The sequence below is a fragment of the Ursus maritimus genome, unplaced genomic scaffold, assembly GCF_017311325.1.
Source record: "Ursus maritimus isolate PB19 unplaced genomic scaffold, ASM1731132v1 scaffold_6, whole genome shotgun sequence".
NCBI classification, from domain to species: domain Eukaryota; kingdom Metazoa; phylum Chordata; class Mammalia; order Carnivora; family Ursidae; genus Ursus; species Ursus maritimus.
In genome coordinates, this window is record NW_024426774.1 from 37,832,299 (window position 1) to 37,846,858 (window position 14,560).

At 41.2% G+C, this 14,560-nt stretch overlaps 1 protein-coding gene across 2 annotated transcripts in view; it reads right to left on the reverse strand.

Annotated features, from left to right (window-relative positions):
* Positions 1-14,560, reverse strand: part of KDM3A (lysine demethylase 3A) — a 54,115-nt gene that overhangs the window by 19,945 nt on the left and 19,610 nt on the right. For both annotated transcript variants that reach the window (XM_040623225.1, XM_040623224.1), the window contains exons 9-12: positions 14,296-14,459; positions 11,711-12,228; positions 5,756-5,960; positions 2,437-2,651 (exon numbers count right to left, since the gene is read on the reverse strand). In XM_040623225.1, the coding sequence (XP_040479159.1) occupies positions 2,437-2,651; positions 5,756-5,960; positions 11,711-12,228; positions 14,296-14,459 (1,102 nt within the window). The remainder of the gene's footprint in view (positions 1-2,436; positions 2,652-5,755; positions 5,961-11,710; positions 12,229-14,295; positions 14,460-14,560) is intronic.

Genomic DNA, 14,560 nt, shown 5'->3' on the forward strand with positions numbered 1-14,560 from the left:
CCTATGAAAAACTCGAGGTGGTGAAGGAACCTGGAAGGAGCAGCACATTAACTTAACAATAGTACAAAGTTGGTTTCTTCATGGGCCAGAGTCAGAAACTTGATCTTTTTAGTGTCAGCAGTGATGCAGGTATCCAGGACTGACTCACGCTAACCAAACAACCGACAGGTTGAGGCATCACCCAAGATTCTACAAACTGTTATCTTCTGTGGCAATGGCCAAGACCTGATAACTAGATGGAGGGGCCTTCCAGGACTGGGTAGGGCATCATACCCCTCCCTCCACTATGGAGAAATGCCAAACCAGGTATCAGAAAGCTGATTCATTCAAGGAGTATGTGCAAAGGGAGGACATTTTCCTGGGTCACAGAAAAGCCCAATGTTTGTTAATCAGAAAACTCTTTTCTGTCTCTCTCTCTCTCTCTTGAACAAGACTGGATCAATACTGTCACGTTCTTGTTTTATGGAAAATCTCTTTTTCCTGATCCAATCTGTGGTTTATTCTTTCTTTCTTCCAACTGACCAAAACACAAATGATCAACTTCAGTTTTTACCCAATTAATCCAACTGCTAAACGAACTTGTGCCACTTCGTTATAACGTAACAGCTCAGCGCACGATACGCAGAGCTTCAGGCATCTTACAAATGAGATCTTATGACAGTCTCCTTTGTCACGTGGATTAGACTATTTTATTAGAGAGTATTGTTAGATCTCTTAGCCACCCATTTAACAATTATTTGTCACTGAAAGGACAGGATAAATGTATAAAGGTTGACACCTGCTTCCTAATCTCAGGATCAGAGGGTAAGCCCGCTAGGAACATCTTATGGTGCATCTGTCAATATCATTCACAGCGAGTTCCTCTCTTCAACTGACCAGCTTGTCACAGAGGAAAGAGAGGAACAGGAAAACCAAAAAGGCAAGGAGGAAAAGTTAATCCAATTTAAATCTTCAAGGACAGAGTTTCTTAATTATACTCTCAAAAGATAACTATCTGTACCTTTTTCTGTACACTATTCAGACAACTTTCCTTGAGCAAAGAAAAAAAAATCAGTTGCTTATAACAAGTCCTGCTAATTCAAGAGTGAAGCTACCAATATATTCCAAAGAATGTTTCTACATTCCAGTCATTTATATACCTACCTAAGTAACCTCTAGATCAGTTACTTAAGAATTTTTCTTTAACCTCACTAATTTTACTTAAATGTATGTGATTAGGAAACTCTTTATCTTTACTGACAACAGAAATCAGTGTCACTCATCCTAAATAGAAGATTATGGGAAAAACAACTTCAATAAGATCCTTGATTTGTAAGAGTCTCTACTACTCCAACAGAATGGAGTGATTCTACACTGCTCTTTACTTTGGCTCACTACTTTGGCTCATGACTTTGGCTGCACCCCAGAGCTCACGATCCTATTCTCCTTCTAGCTCTGAATTCCTACTCCTCAAAATGCCTCAGTTCCCATTCCACCGCCTGGGAAATTTAATAGTACCTGTACCTATCCAATAAATTATTTTTGTGAAGCTAGCTTCAATTAGTTTCTGGTACCTACAACCAAAATTCTCAAGACTGGTATGTGTGGATGCTTGTATTGAGACATATTTGGTTATGCAAAGTCTGAAAAGTTATCTACGAGAAATGACAGGCTTCAGCTTTTAAGTTTCAACCATTTGGGAAAGATAAAATGATGGAAGGAAGTGTGCGGCTTTAAAAATAGCTGCTCCTGGGTGCTTCTGGCTGGATACCTCACTTTCACAGAGGCATAAAAAACAGAAGTATGTTCTCCCAGACATCATACCTTGCGATGTCACGAAGGAGGTCTGGTTCTCATGTGTCACTCACACTGATCCCTGCGGCTTACTGGGCTGACAGATCAGTGTGAGAGTGCTCTTAGAGAGGAGACGACACTGGCACTCACCCAGCTGGAACCTCCAAGTATCCTGTTAAAACCTTGACTCTAACAGAATCCTTTTCACCTGAGCTTGTTCCCATTCTCAGGCATGGGACCCAGTCCCCCAGATTCTGATTCAGTAAGTCTAGAAGAGTCTGCCCGTTCTTATTTTCTTTGAAATGCATTCCTGATTATGAACCTTTGTCTTAAAAATAACCCAACCTGCGGCCTCATCCCCTTCTGATGAGCCCACACTGCTAATGAAGCTATGCAAATTCTACCACTACCTCACCTTCACCTTTCTGAATAAAAAAGGAGTTTTGCTCCTTTGATAATTGCCCCCAAAACAAACCCCAGAGACAGGTGACTGACTCTGATGAAACCAACAGGCAGTTATAAAAGGGAAAATGCAACCTCATTATACCAAAGTCATCCAAACTTCCGGGTGAAAATGAAACCCGCGCAATTAGAACTTAGGTGTCATTTAGGAACAAAATCAAGTTGGACTCAAAAATCCTACCCCCTAAGAGATGCTCTTACTGTGTGGCTCAATAGTTGACATAGCTTCCTTTTCAGAAATCACCATTTGACAGAAGTGGTCTCCAATATTGGCCAGGATATACTTTGCAGTGTCCAAATCAGTCCCCACAACATTTTTGGTTAAAGGCAACCACAAGCCAATTGCTTCACTGTCGTACTTGTTTGGTGTTAAGAAGCCTTCTACCCGCAACACACCATGTTTGTTGAACTGTAACCTAGAGGAAGTGGAGGAAAAAAAGTGTGTTACACACACACACACACAAAATTGATTTACATCTTGTAGTTACTATTTAAATCAACAAATTCCTTCCCAGTTCTCTATAATCTCCATGGCTAATTATAGCCCATTGTTACTTGGCAATGTCAGTGGAAAGATGTAAAAAACTTTAAAATTTCCAAGTTTTCCCTCAGAGGACATGGGGAGGGAGGCAGGGGACAGGTGTTCTGCACTTTAACCAAGATCTAATCATACTGTCTCCAGGGGCAGCTGCTGAACCTTTCAGATTTGGGACTTAACAGCAAGGACCATCACAAGTCACCACAGAAGAAAACGGAAAATGAAGAGAAGGTGATAGGTAATCTGATCAGATCTGAATACAACCACTCCTTCAAGAATACTGCTCAGCAAAGGAAGGCCAACCCTAGACAGTCAATGAAGCCATCCATGAGGAATTCAGCAGCCATATGAATCCTAGCTGCAAATTACTGTGTAAACTTCTGGAATGAGAGGCAGTGTTAAGATGGACCTAAGTACCTGAAGTGCAGCAAAAAGGCCGAATACTTTCTCAAGATTCTCTTTCAATATTTTTGACAACTGTTTCTCTTAAGCTATGTATTCGTTTTGAATTTTTTCAAAATTCATTCAAAATGACACATGTCAATCTAGCTGGAGACACAGAAGTAGACAAATACACAGTGAAGTAGGTAGGATATGACAGATATCATAACCATCATTAAATTTTATAGAAGCCAGAGGAGGAAGTACTGACTGAGTTTCGTGGGACTAACATTAAGACGTCATGGTAGAGATAGTGATTAAGACTGGCCTTACCAGAAAAGCTAGACATTAGCTAAGAAAAGCATGTCAAAGAAACAGTATTTCATACAAAACAAAGAAAAGTGCAGGGATCTTGATTTCTCCATTGGTCACTGGCCAGCTACCAACTCTTCGAGCCTAAGAGACACACCTAAAGTTATATTTTAGAAAAACCATTTGTCCAGAAGAGAGCAGAATGAACTGAAAGGTCATTGGGAGTTCCTTAACAGATGCATATTAATTTCAAATGGTCAAAAGGAGAGATGCAAATTTTTAACTGACAGCCCAAATTAAGAGACAGTACTAAAAAATGAATTTGAAGGCTATGTCAAAGGGGGAGATGGCAAATAGGATTTGGCAATTGGGCTTTAGTACTGAGTCTCTAACCTTTCTATTTTATCTGCAGGAGAGTTCAATAAGAAACTAACTTGAGGAGGAGACTAATGACAGCCTTAATCTTCTCTCTAAACATCGGCGGGGGGGGGGGGAGGGCTCTATTCTTTAAGTTATGACATTCTTTTTACTGAAGAAGTGAATTTGTTCTAGTTTCCACTACACTGGCTTCTACTATGCAACACTGAGCAAAGGCACTTTCGTCTTGAAAGAGGTCAAAAATGGGAAAACAGCTAAGTCATAAAAAGCAGTGACTTCTAGATGGTTACAAAATAGTGGTTAAAAAAAAAAAAAAGCTCTACTAATATTCAAAAGAAAAAACTAATTGTCTCCTCCTTAAAAGGCCTATGCCACTTATACCGAAATCAAACAATCTCTCTCCTCCAGTCCGCTTATACCTTTCAGAGCAAAGGAACACTAATGAAACCAAGTGTGTAAGCAGGAATACACAGATCTGTACAAAGTGTAACACTTTGTGCTCTCTTCAAAATACATGTCAGAACCCACAGCATATGCATCTTAACACACTTTCCTGTAAAAAAGAATTCTCCAGAGAGGAAGCAGAACTAACCTTTATTAAGAACTTATTCTGGGCCACGTTATTCAAAATATGCTAATATAAGGATATGCTAACATGCTAGCAGTTATTACAGTTCTAAATACCAGACACATACTTCATCGTGGTGCTTCTGCAATTTACTCAGGAACAAATGCGACAACTACCATCTAAAAAACTCTAGAGTTCATTAAAATAAGCCCAAATCTGAAAGTTACCAGAACAGATATAATCAATGACCTAAAATACGTGTGCATTTCAGTCAGTTCTTCAGCCCTCTTAAATCTTGATAAAACTAAAGGGGAGGAGGTGAATAGAAAAAATTCAAGTCAACATTTCTGTTTATGATTAGAAGGACTAGTCGAGCCTGAAAGTATCTACATTTCTGAGAAAGTGAATCATACTTATAGTTAACCCATACCAACAATGCTCATTTATTTACCAAAGAGCAGATGACAACAAAAAAGAAAAAACAGCCTTTTTCTTCACTAAGAAGAATTGAGAAAACTTGACTTAAAAAAACACAATGTAAAAATGAAAGTTTTTGCCTACAAGATTAGGAAAGATTTTTTAAAAAAGATATGCCTCTTCCTGCTGGCAACAGTACAGAGAGACAGGAATGCTTAAACGCTGCCGGAGGGCCTGGACACAGGTGCAACCTTCCTGTAGAGCAATTTGCAGAACATACGTATCAAAGCCTTAAAACACACACGGCTTCTGACCCAGTAATGCCACTTCCAGTAATCCTTCCAAAGTAAACAATGAGAGATGCGGATAAGGAGATGATTGTTTCTGTACTATTTTTAGTGACAAAAACCACAAAATAATCTTAAGACCAATAAGAAAATTGGTTAAATGAATTTTCAAATACTGTTATGGGTTCCTACCTAATTATTCAAAGTTTTTGCAGAAAAAAGCTAACATGACCAAGGGGTTCCTACAATGTACTGAGAAAGTAAGATTAAACACAGTATATACAACATACCCAAGCAAGTATGCTTGAATATATTTCATGACCATACAAACACTAAAATGCACTGAAAAGTTAACAGTGGTTATTTGTAATTTTTTTTTTTTTAAGAAATTTCAGCATTTTTCTATAATGTTTGTTAGTTTTGGGAAGAGAAGGTTGCATGTTTAGGCTTCTCTACTTTAAAAACCAACTGAACGGGAGACCGAGAAGGAAATAACATGGGATAAGATCTAGACGCTCAAAGCCAGAGATTAAACATGCAAACTTCACTCTTTGTAGTTCTAGATTTACCACTGACAGAAGAGGGAAAAAAGTATGCTATAGAGCCCAGATTATCTGAGCTTTTCCCCAAATGCCTCACCTCCTGAAGTGAAAGAAGCGACAAAACACAGGCGAGTCTTTCTGCTGCTCCTTATCCTTGCGGAGGCTGTCCAAGCGGCACTCCCGGCACTTGGGCAGCTGCGCGACAATGTTCACGCAGGAGTCATCCTGTACAAAGGCCTCCCCGCTCTGCTGCAGCTTCTTGAGTTTGGCTGGGTCTGTCAAAACCGACTTCCGGGAGGGGGCTAGGAAAACAGAAGATTAAAGAAATGAGACTTCAAAATTTTAAGTCACCCCAACATTTGACTGAATTCTTTTCCAAAGGACAGCTTTCCCAAAGGGAGAACTCCTTAAATACTGGTTCAACTGTAATTTCTAAAACTGGCTTAACATAAGACCACCATCAGAATAATTGGAAAGCTTTACTCCCTTTATAAAATAATTCTCATTTGGTAAATCTATTTGGCAAGGCAACTTAAAACCCCAAATTCACCAACTAGACTCATAATTCCAAGGTAGTGTACATCTCTACTCACAACCCTAGATAAGAAAAATATTTAAGACTCTTCCAAATCAGGTACTTAAACTCATTGCAACACTAAAAATGCAGAGAGATAGGTTCACCTCAACAGAGATCTGTGTGCAAGTCAATTCTGTCACTTTTCAAAGACTGTGTTTCAAAACACACAAAGCGTGTTTTCTAGAGCACTGCGCAAAAGCCAACCATTCTAAATATAATAATGGCCAAACAGCTTTCCCACACAGGCCCCCGGGTGTATAAAGTAAGAGCTATCTTCTAAATGCTTCCAAGACGTGTCACCTGACCCTTGATATTTCTTCAATTTCCTTCATACACGTTCCATTCAGAATGAAGGGCAGTAACTAAAGACTTATGGATTATGATTTTAAGTAAAGGCACATTTTAAGTTTTAACTTGTAATGTGCAAGAGAACTTAAAGGGAAATGTTAGCACAGTTTCTAAAGAAAAAGGGGAGGGGGCACCTGGGTGGCTCAGTCATTAAGCGTCTGCCTTCAGCTCAGGGAGTGATCCCAGGGTTCTGGGATCGAGCCCCACATCGGGCTCCCTGCTCTGCTGCGAGCCTGCTTCTCCCTCTCCCACTCCCCCTGCTTGTGTTCCCTCTCTCACTGGCTGTCTCTGTCAAATAAATAAATAAAACCTTTAAAAAAAGGGGGGGGGGAATGTAGAGATTTGACAGGAAAGAGTGATCTCTGCATCAGTTGCATCAACCCAAACAACACGGAAATGAATCTATTTATAAGTCAAGAGCATTGAAGAGTATTTCATATGAAACCAACAGAAAAGACCTTCTTCCCTCAGGGCCCAAGGCGCAGGGATGTAGATTCTTTGGCAAACAAAAAACAAAAACAAGCCCAAGAAACAACTTTTGGGGAACCAGTTGAGACACAGCTGGGAGAGGTTAGTAGTTGGGGAGGAAAGTGGAAGATCTCAAAGGAAAGAACGCTTTAAATAAACTAAACACCTTTAATGACCTTAGTGATATTCTAATCTTACCTCTCATTTTTAAAAAGATTTTATTTATTTATTTATTTGTCAGAGAGAGAGAGAGAGAGTACAAGCAAGGGGAGCGGCAGGCAGAGGGAGAAGCAGGCTCCCCGCTGAGCAAGGAGCCCGATGCAATGCGGGACTGGATCCCAGGATCCTGGGATCGTGACCTGAACCGAAGGCAGATGCTTAACCGACTGAGCCACCCAGGAGCCCCACCTTACCTCTCTTTTGAAGTAGAACCAGAGCACACCGTAAAATGCTAAATGGATGCTGTCAGGCCATGATCCCTTATTCAGTTATAGTGAAAGAACAGAAAATAAAGATATCAGCAGTTCAAGGATGGAATTTTAATCACTCAGATACTGAAAAAACATCACCTTCTAGGCTGGACCAGGTTTTCAGACCACGGCCAAAGAGTCCAAAGGTTATCTGTTCTGCCCTCACTTATAAGAGGAAATACCTAGAAATAAGCAAGCTGAACTACCTATATATCTAGCTCTTTAGCAAGGAGAGCAACAGTTGACCTAATCAATGATTCTCACAAATTCGGAGTAGAGCCAAGGGAAAAAAGTAATGCCAACTTCTGAGGAGTCACACGTCTACCTAACAGAAAACAGACAGCTGTTCTTCGACTCAGCCTGCTTTTGTTTTCTAGCCCCAAACTGGAGAAGGATGCAGGGGACAAAATAGCTTCCAGTCTAATCTTTCCATACCCACAAGCAATACCAGTGGACGTAGCGCAGAGATCCTGATCACACTCTCTCGCTCTTCAACCAGACGTCCCAGGAGACAGCATGCACCAGGACATTTAATTAGGTCTTTCATTTCTCTAAAAATCACTTTAGTTGGTATATAGCTGTACAACATACAAAGTAAGACAAAGCGAGACTCCCTAACTCTAACCTATAATGTGCTTATCAATGTAGAATTTTTACTGTTTCTTTATATAATATTAAAGTAATCTGCTTCAAAAACTATCTGAATGTAAGTCCTGATGACTCAAAAAGAATAAAAAAATAGAACAGAAATATGGTTATGAATATTCACTTTCTTTGGGGAGTTACATAATTTAAGAGGAACAGTATAATCTTACGCAATTAATTTTATGCAAATTAACAGCCCTATCAACTTATGCCTAAGAGTGCAGAAGCTGGGCTAGAAGAATCACTAGGCAAAGAGGTTTTCCTACTCCTCCAACTCTGTAGCCAAAGACCAACAGTCAAATCCATCCATCTTCTCTCTAGCTTCAGAGGCCTGAAGTAAAAACTAAATCGTGGGTACATTCGTTTCCTACTTATCCAAGTGCATAGTGTTTTTTATTACGTTTTTTAAAAGCTATCAAAATCCATGCTAATTTTCCCACACAGCTGACAATTATCAAAGGTATTTTTAAATTGGAATAGCTCTGAACCTTTTGACATACCAAAGCCATTTAGTTCTAGTAATTCTAATAGAACTCGTGTTAGCTGCCATCAGTGGCATGCACCCTCAAGCTACAGTGTCGCGTCTTCTCTAAAGAGTACGTGCAGACCTTGTGGACACAGCAGGTGTGGTTCCAAGCCACCTCAATCAAGCGAGTATCGCAGGAAAGCATATCAAATAAATTTTTTGGTTGCCCAGCACATATAAAAGTTATACTTACACTACACTGCAACGTATTAAGTGTGCAATAGCCTTGATCCATTGAAAAAACATTATGGTAGCTATAGTCTTACAAAATGTATTTCTTAAATAAGATTTGAAAGTCAAAATTATTCCCTGATCCATGGGCTGCAATAGGTACTGTGTTAGCCAGCATGAAAACATCAATCTTGTGTATCTCCATCAGAGCTCTTGGGCGAAGAGGCGCCTTGTCAGTGAGCAGTAATATTTTGAAAGGAAGTTTTTCTTTCTGAGCAATAGGCCTCAATAGTGGGCTTAAAATATTCAGTAAACCATGCTGTAAACAAATGTGCTGTCATCCAGGCTCTGCTCTTCCGCTTACGGAGCACAGGCAGAGTGGATTTAGCATACCCTAAAGGCCTTAAGGTTTTCAGAAGGATGAAAGCATTGCTTCACCTTAAAGTCACCAGCTGCATTAGCTCCTAAGAAGAGAATCAGCCTGTTTTTTGAAGCTTTGAAGCCAGGAACTGACTTCTCCTCCCTAGCTATTAAAGTCCTAGCTGGCATCTTCTTCCCATCTGTCGTGTAGAGTAGCCACCTTCGTGAATGATCTGAGCTAGATCTTTGGCTAACTTGCTGCAGCTTCTCCAGCATTACTTGCTGCCTCACCTCGCACTTTTAGGTTATGCAAGGGCTTCTTTCCTTAAGCCTCAAGAACCGACCTCTGATAGCTTCAAACTTTTCTGCAGCTTCCTCGCACCTCTCAGCCTTCATAGACTTGAAGAGAGTGATGGCCTTGCTCTGGACTAGGCTTTGGCTTAAGGGACTGTTGGAGCTGGTTTGCTCTTCCATCCAGACCGCTAAAACAGTCTCCGTATCAGCAATAAGGTTGTTCCACTTTCTAGATCATTCGTGTGTTCACTGGAGTAGTACTCCTTAATTTCCTTCCAGAATTTTTATTTTGGATTTGCAGCTTGGCTAACTGTCTGGTGTGACAGGCCTAGCTTTATCTTGGCTTTCAACATGCCTTCCTCACTAAGCCTAATCATTTCTAGCTTTTGATTTAAAGTGAGACACGTGCAACTCTTCCTTTCACCTGAACACGTAGAAGCCACTGTGGGGTTATTACTTGGCCTAATTTCAGTATTTTTCTGTCTTAGGGAAGAGGCAGGCCGGAGGAGAGGGACAGAGATGAGGAAACGGTTGGCTGGTGGAGCAGTCAGAACAAATGCAACATTTATCAACTAAGTCCGTCATCTTTCATGGCCGCAGTTTGCGGTGCCCCAGAATAATTACGACAGTAGCATAAAGATCACTGATCACAAATCACCATAACATCATGATAATGAAGGGTTTGAAATATTACAAGAATTATCAAAATGTGACAGAGAGACTACAAATGAGCAAAAATTGTTGGGAAAATGGTGCCAAGAGACTTGCTTGACACAGGGTTACCACAAACCTTCAATGTGAGAAAAAAAAATGCAGTGATCTGCAAAGTGCAATAAAGCAAGACACAATAAAACGAGGTACGCTTGTACGTAATTTTTAAGTTTTGAGTGCAGTAGGACTTGGCCTTAGGCAAAGAAACTGCCCAGTGTTTCAGTCCGTCCTTAAAATCTTTAACCAAAAGTCCTTTTTCTAGAGGTGCTGGTATAATTGTCTTAAAAACAAAAAAACAAAACAAAAAAACCCCTGCAGATCTGAACTACTTGCATGAGCATAAAGTATCAATCATCTCTTCCGTCTCTTCTTTTTTTTGGAGGGGGGGGAGTGGGAGTGGGGAAGGGCACAGGGAGAGGGAGAATCCCAAGCAGGCTCCATTTCCAGTGCAGAGCCCAAATGGAGATCAATCTCACAACCCTGAGATCATGACCTGAGCCGAAATCGAGAGCTGGATGCTTAACCGACTGAGCCACCAGGCGCCCTTCCATCTCTTCTATCATACAAAATCAGTGATAAGCTGAAGATAAAATTACCATCTGATTACTTTAGATTCTGTTTCAAAATTATTTGCTTACAACCAGAAACTGGGAACCACCCATCTAATAGGAACCAATTAGGCCATCTGATAAATGCATATATAATGGAATCCTTGCAGCCTTTAAAATGTTAATAGACACCTACACTAATTCACAGGGTAAAACTGTTGGTATAAACCCATTTGTGTAAGAGTTTGTCTGTACTTCTAATACACGTGGAACTAGGTACACCAAGATATTAACAGTAATCTTTTTTTTTTTTTTTTTTAAGATTTTATTTATTTATTTGACAGAGACAGCCAGCGAGAGAGGGAACACAAGCAGGGGGAGTGGGAGAGGAAGAAGCAGGCTCCCAGCGGAGGAGCCCGATGTGGGGCGTAATCCCAGAATACTGGGATCACACCCTGAGCCGAAGGCAGACACTTAACGACTGCGCCACCCAGGCGCCCCTAAGAGTAATCATTTCTGAGGAGATTTTGGGATGTTACTTTCTCCTTTGAACTTTTCCAACTGTATGAACTATTTCTTTTTTCTTTTTTTTTTTTTTTTAAAGATTTACTTATTTATGAGAGAGAGAGAGGGAGGGAGCACATGCAAGTGTGCACAAGCCAAGGGAGGGGCAGGGGAGAGGGAGAGAGAGAGAGAATCCTTAAGCAGACTCCCCACTGAGCAAGGAGCCCAATACGCGACTCGATCCCAGGACCCCAAGATCATGAACTGTGCCGAAATCAAGAGTTGGCTGCTTAACCAACTGAGGTGCCCCTGTATGAACTTTTTCTATAGTCATTTTCATATTATTTTCTCATACGGTAAGAAAATATATATATATGTACCCACTACCATCTCTTACCTTCTACCAATAAAGACATGTAGAAACACTCACCGTTCTGGATTTTATTGTTGCTTCTTGTACAACAGCTTTCATTATCTATTTTTACCGAAGATTCCTTCAAATTCTGTGACCGGCATCCTAAAGTTGAAGGTTCTATCTTCTTTTCCACACAACTATTAGGGCTATTACTACTGACACCTGCTTTCTCTTCTGGCTTATTAGAAAGGACATCAGATGTAGAAGGTGTATATTCTAGGTGCTTCTGCAGTTCAGGAGTACTGGCAATTTCCAGCTCTGCTGTGGAAGGCTTTATAGGTAAGCACTCCCTAGGAAGGCCAGCCGATGACGGAGAAACAGATTCCAATTTGTCTTCCTTATCAGTGTTGGTCTTCAGCTGGGTACAGCTACCTTTTGGTTCACTAAGGGGTTTTAAGTCTCCCGTTCCATTCTGGGAGAACTTTGAAGACAGCAATCCTACTTTGCAGACAATGTCTGGTTTTGTTCTCAGTATTTCAGGCTTTGTATTGAGACAGGACGAAAGTTCTTCTGGTAAAATCTGTTTATGACATCTGAAACAGAAAATATGAAAAACTAGCATCTACGTCTCTTTTACCTCTCCTCTACCTTTCAAAAACAACTGTTTGGTACCCTAAGGCAACCAATACGAAAGAGAAAAAAATGCTTATGTTATGAGAGAATGTAGGATAGGTTTCTGTGAGCTGGAGTTAAAAATAATCAGTCAATGGCTCTGCAAAAGTATCTTAAACACTCAGGAAAATATAACCCTAAGTCCTATCTGTATGTTCTTATAAATCCTTCACTACTTCAGGTTAGTTCTATATATTACAGCATAAGGAAACTTAGCTTTCCCTCAAAACAAACGGAGTTATCGTATGGAACCAAACCACCAGTAGCACAAAACCCAGTCTGGCTACAAACATGTAAGCAGCCCCGATGCTGGAGAATTCCATTCTTGTTTGGTTAGTGATCAGGACCCAAAGCAACTGAAGAGCCAATTGATTACTTGCTTGTTCACAGAATGATCTGGTATTCCTCCCATCCCTTACCCTAATGGGGGGTATCCTTAAAGAACTTTTGTTTCTCTGAAATTCATCCTAAAGTTGTTTCCCCAGCAAAACACAAAGTCCTTTTTTCCTATTAAACTTGTTTTCCCATGCCTCTAACAAAGGATTTCACCCTTGAGAAGAAAAAACAATTTTTTTAAGTAAGCTCTATGCCCAACTTGGGGCTTGAACTAACGATCCTGAGATCAAGAGTCGCATGCCCCACCGAATGATCCAGCCAGGGTACCCCAAGAACTTCATTTAAGTACTCACTTTAGGCTTGGGGAACACTGTACTTCTTACTATTCCCCTTTTCTACTCTGAAGACGGCTCCTCCTTCTGTCCAACTGCTCTGTGGCCACCTTCCAAGCTCATCCCAGACAGCCCGCTTTCCTCCCAGTGAACCAATGTACTCAGCCACCCTCCCCCGATTGCAGCATTCCTCCAAACCCACCCCCCCCGCCTTTTTTTTTTTTTTTTTAAGATTTTTATTTATTTGGAGCGGGGGGGGCATGAGCAGGGGGAAAGGCAGAGGGAGAAGCAGACTTCCCACTGAGCCCGACATGGGCTCGATCCCGGGACTCCAGGATCATGACCTGAGCTGAAGGCAGACGATTAACCAGGTGAGCCACCCAGGTGCCCCAATCCACCTTTCTATACCACTGTCTCTCTTACTTGTATGTTAAGCTTTTATCAACTGTCTGCACAGACACCACCCCTTCTAAGAGAGGCTTCCCTTAAAACCCTTGTAGCCACTTCAAATCTCCGGTTATGCTTTTTTTTTTTTTTTTTTTGAAGATTTTATTTATTTATTTGACAGAGAGAGAGGTAGCGAGAGAGGGAACACAAGCAGGGGGAGTGGGAGATGGAGAAGCAGGCTTCCCACTGAGCAGGGAGCCCGATGCGGGGCTCGATCTCAGAACGCCGGGATCATGACCCAAGCCGAAGGCAGACGCTTAACGACTGAGCCACCCAGGCGCCCCTGGTTACACTCATTTCTTACTCCTTTTCTTCACCTATAAATTAGCAACCTATGCCCCCTGTGGCTACTGCACCCTCATTTCTAGGGCTTACCTTCTCTGCAGCCACATTTCTCACACCTATATTTGACGTCTGAGCTGATAAGAACCACTCACTATCACCAGGTCTCCCTGTTCTCCACACCCCCACTGACCTCAGTCTTCCACATACCACCAACCTGGCTCCTTTTCCTTAAAGCGGACATTCATTCTACAACTGTCTGTAGGATTTCAATGGATTCTCCTAACTTTATCGAGTCAAGAAAGTTGCTCTTTCCTCACATCTCCAATTTTTTTAAATGTTTTCCACGTTGTTCTGTATGCCTATCACCCTTTTTACCTAAGGCACGTGACCAATTGAAAACCCTAATGAAAAGCCTCCCTGGACAACCTGAGAAGTGATGAATGGCAGGTGAGCACACCAACATAGCTATACTAACTCTCTATGAAACACCAAATGCAGTCTTGCCACCTGAGCAAAGGTAAGCTCACATGTGATGAACCATTCTAGTTCTAGTAAGACTGAACACCTTCAACAAACAGCTTTACTCACCCTTGAGGAATTTTTGCGCCAAGATTAGGTGGAGAGTTGGCAGCCTGGGGAGTGCTCTGCTGCCTCGGGTCCTTACTCGGCGGAGTTGCAGCAGTACAGCCGAGCAGTATCTCCTTAAAAACTGTTGTGGGAACAGACTGTACAGGACACATACTGGGAGAGGCCTAAAAGATACCAAACCAACAGATATTAAAAGGGAAAGTTCCTAGTTGGGGAATTATGAAGTCCTAGCAAGAATCAAATTTATTTGCTTGGTGTAGTACTG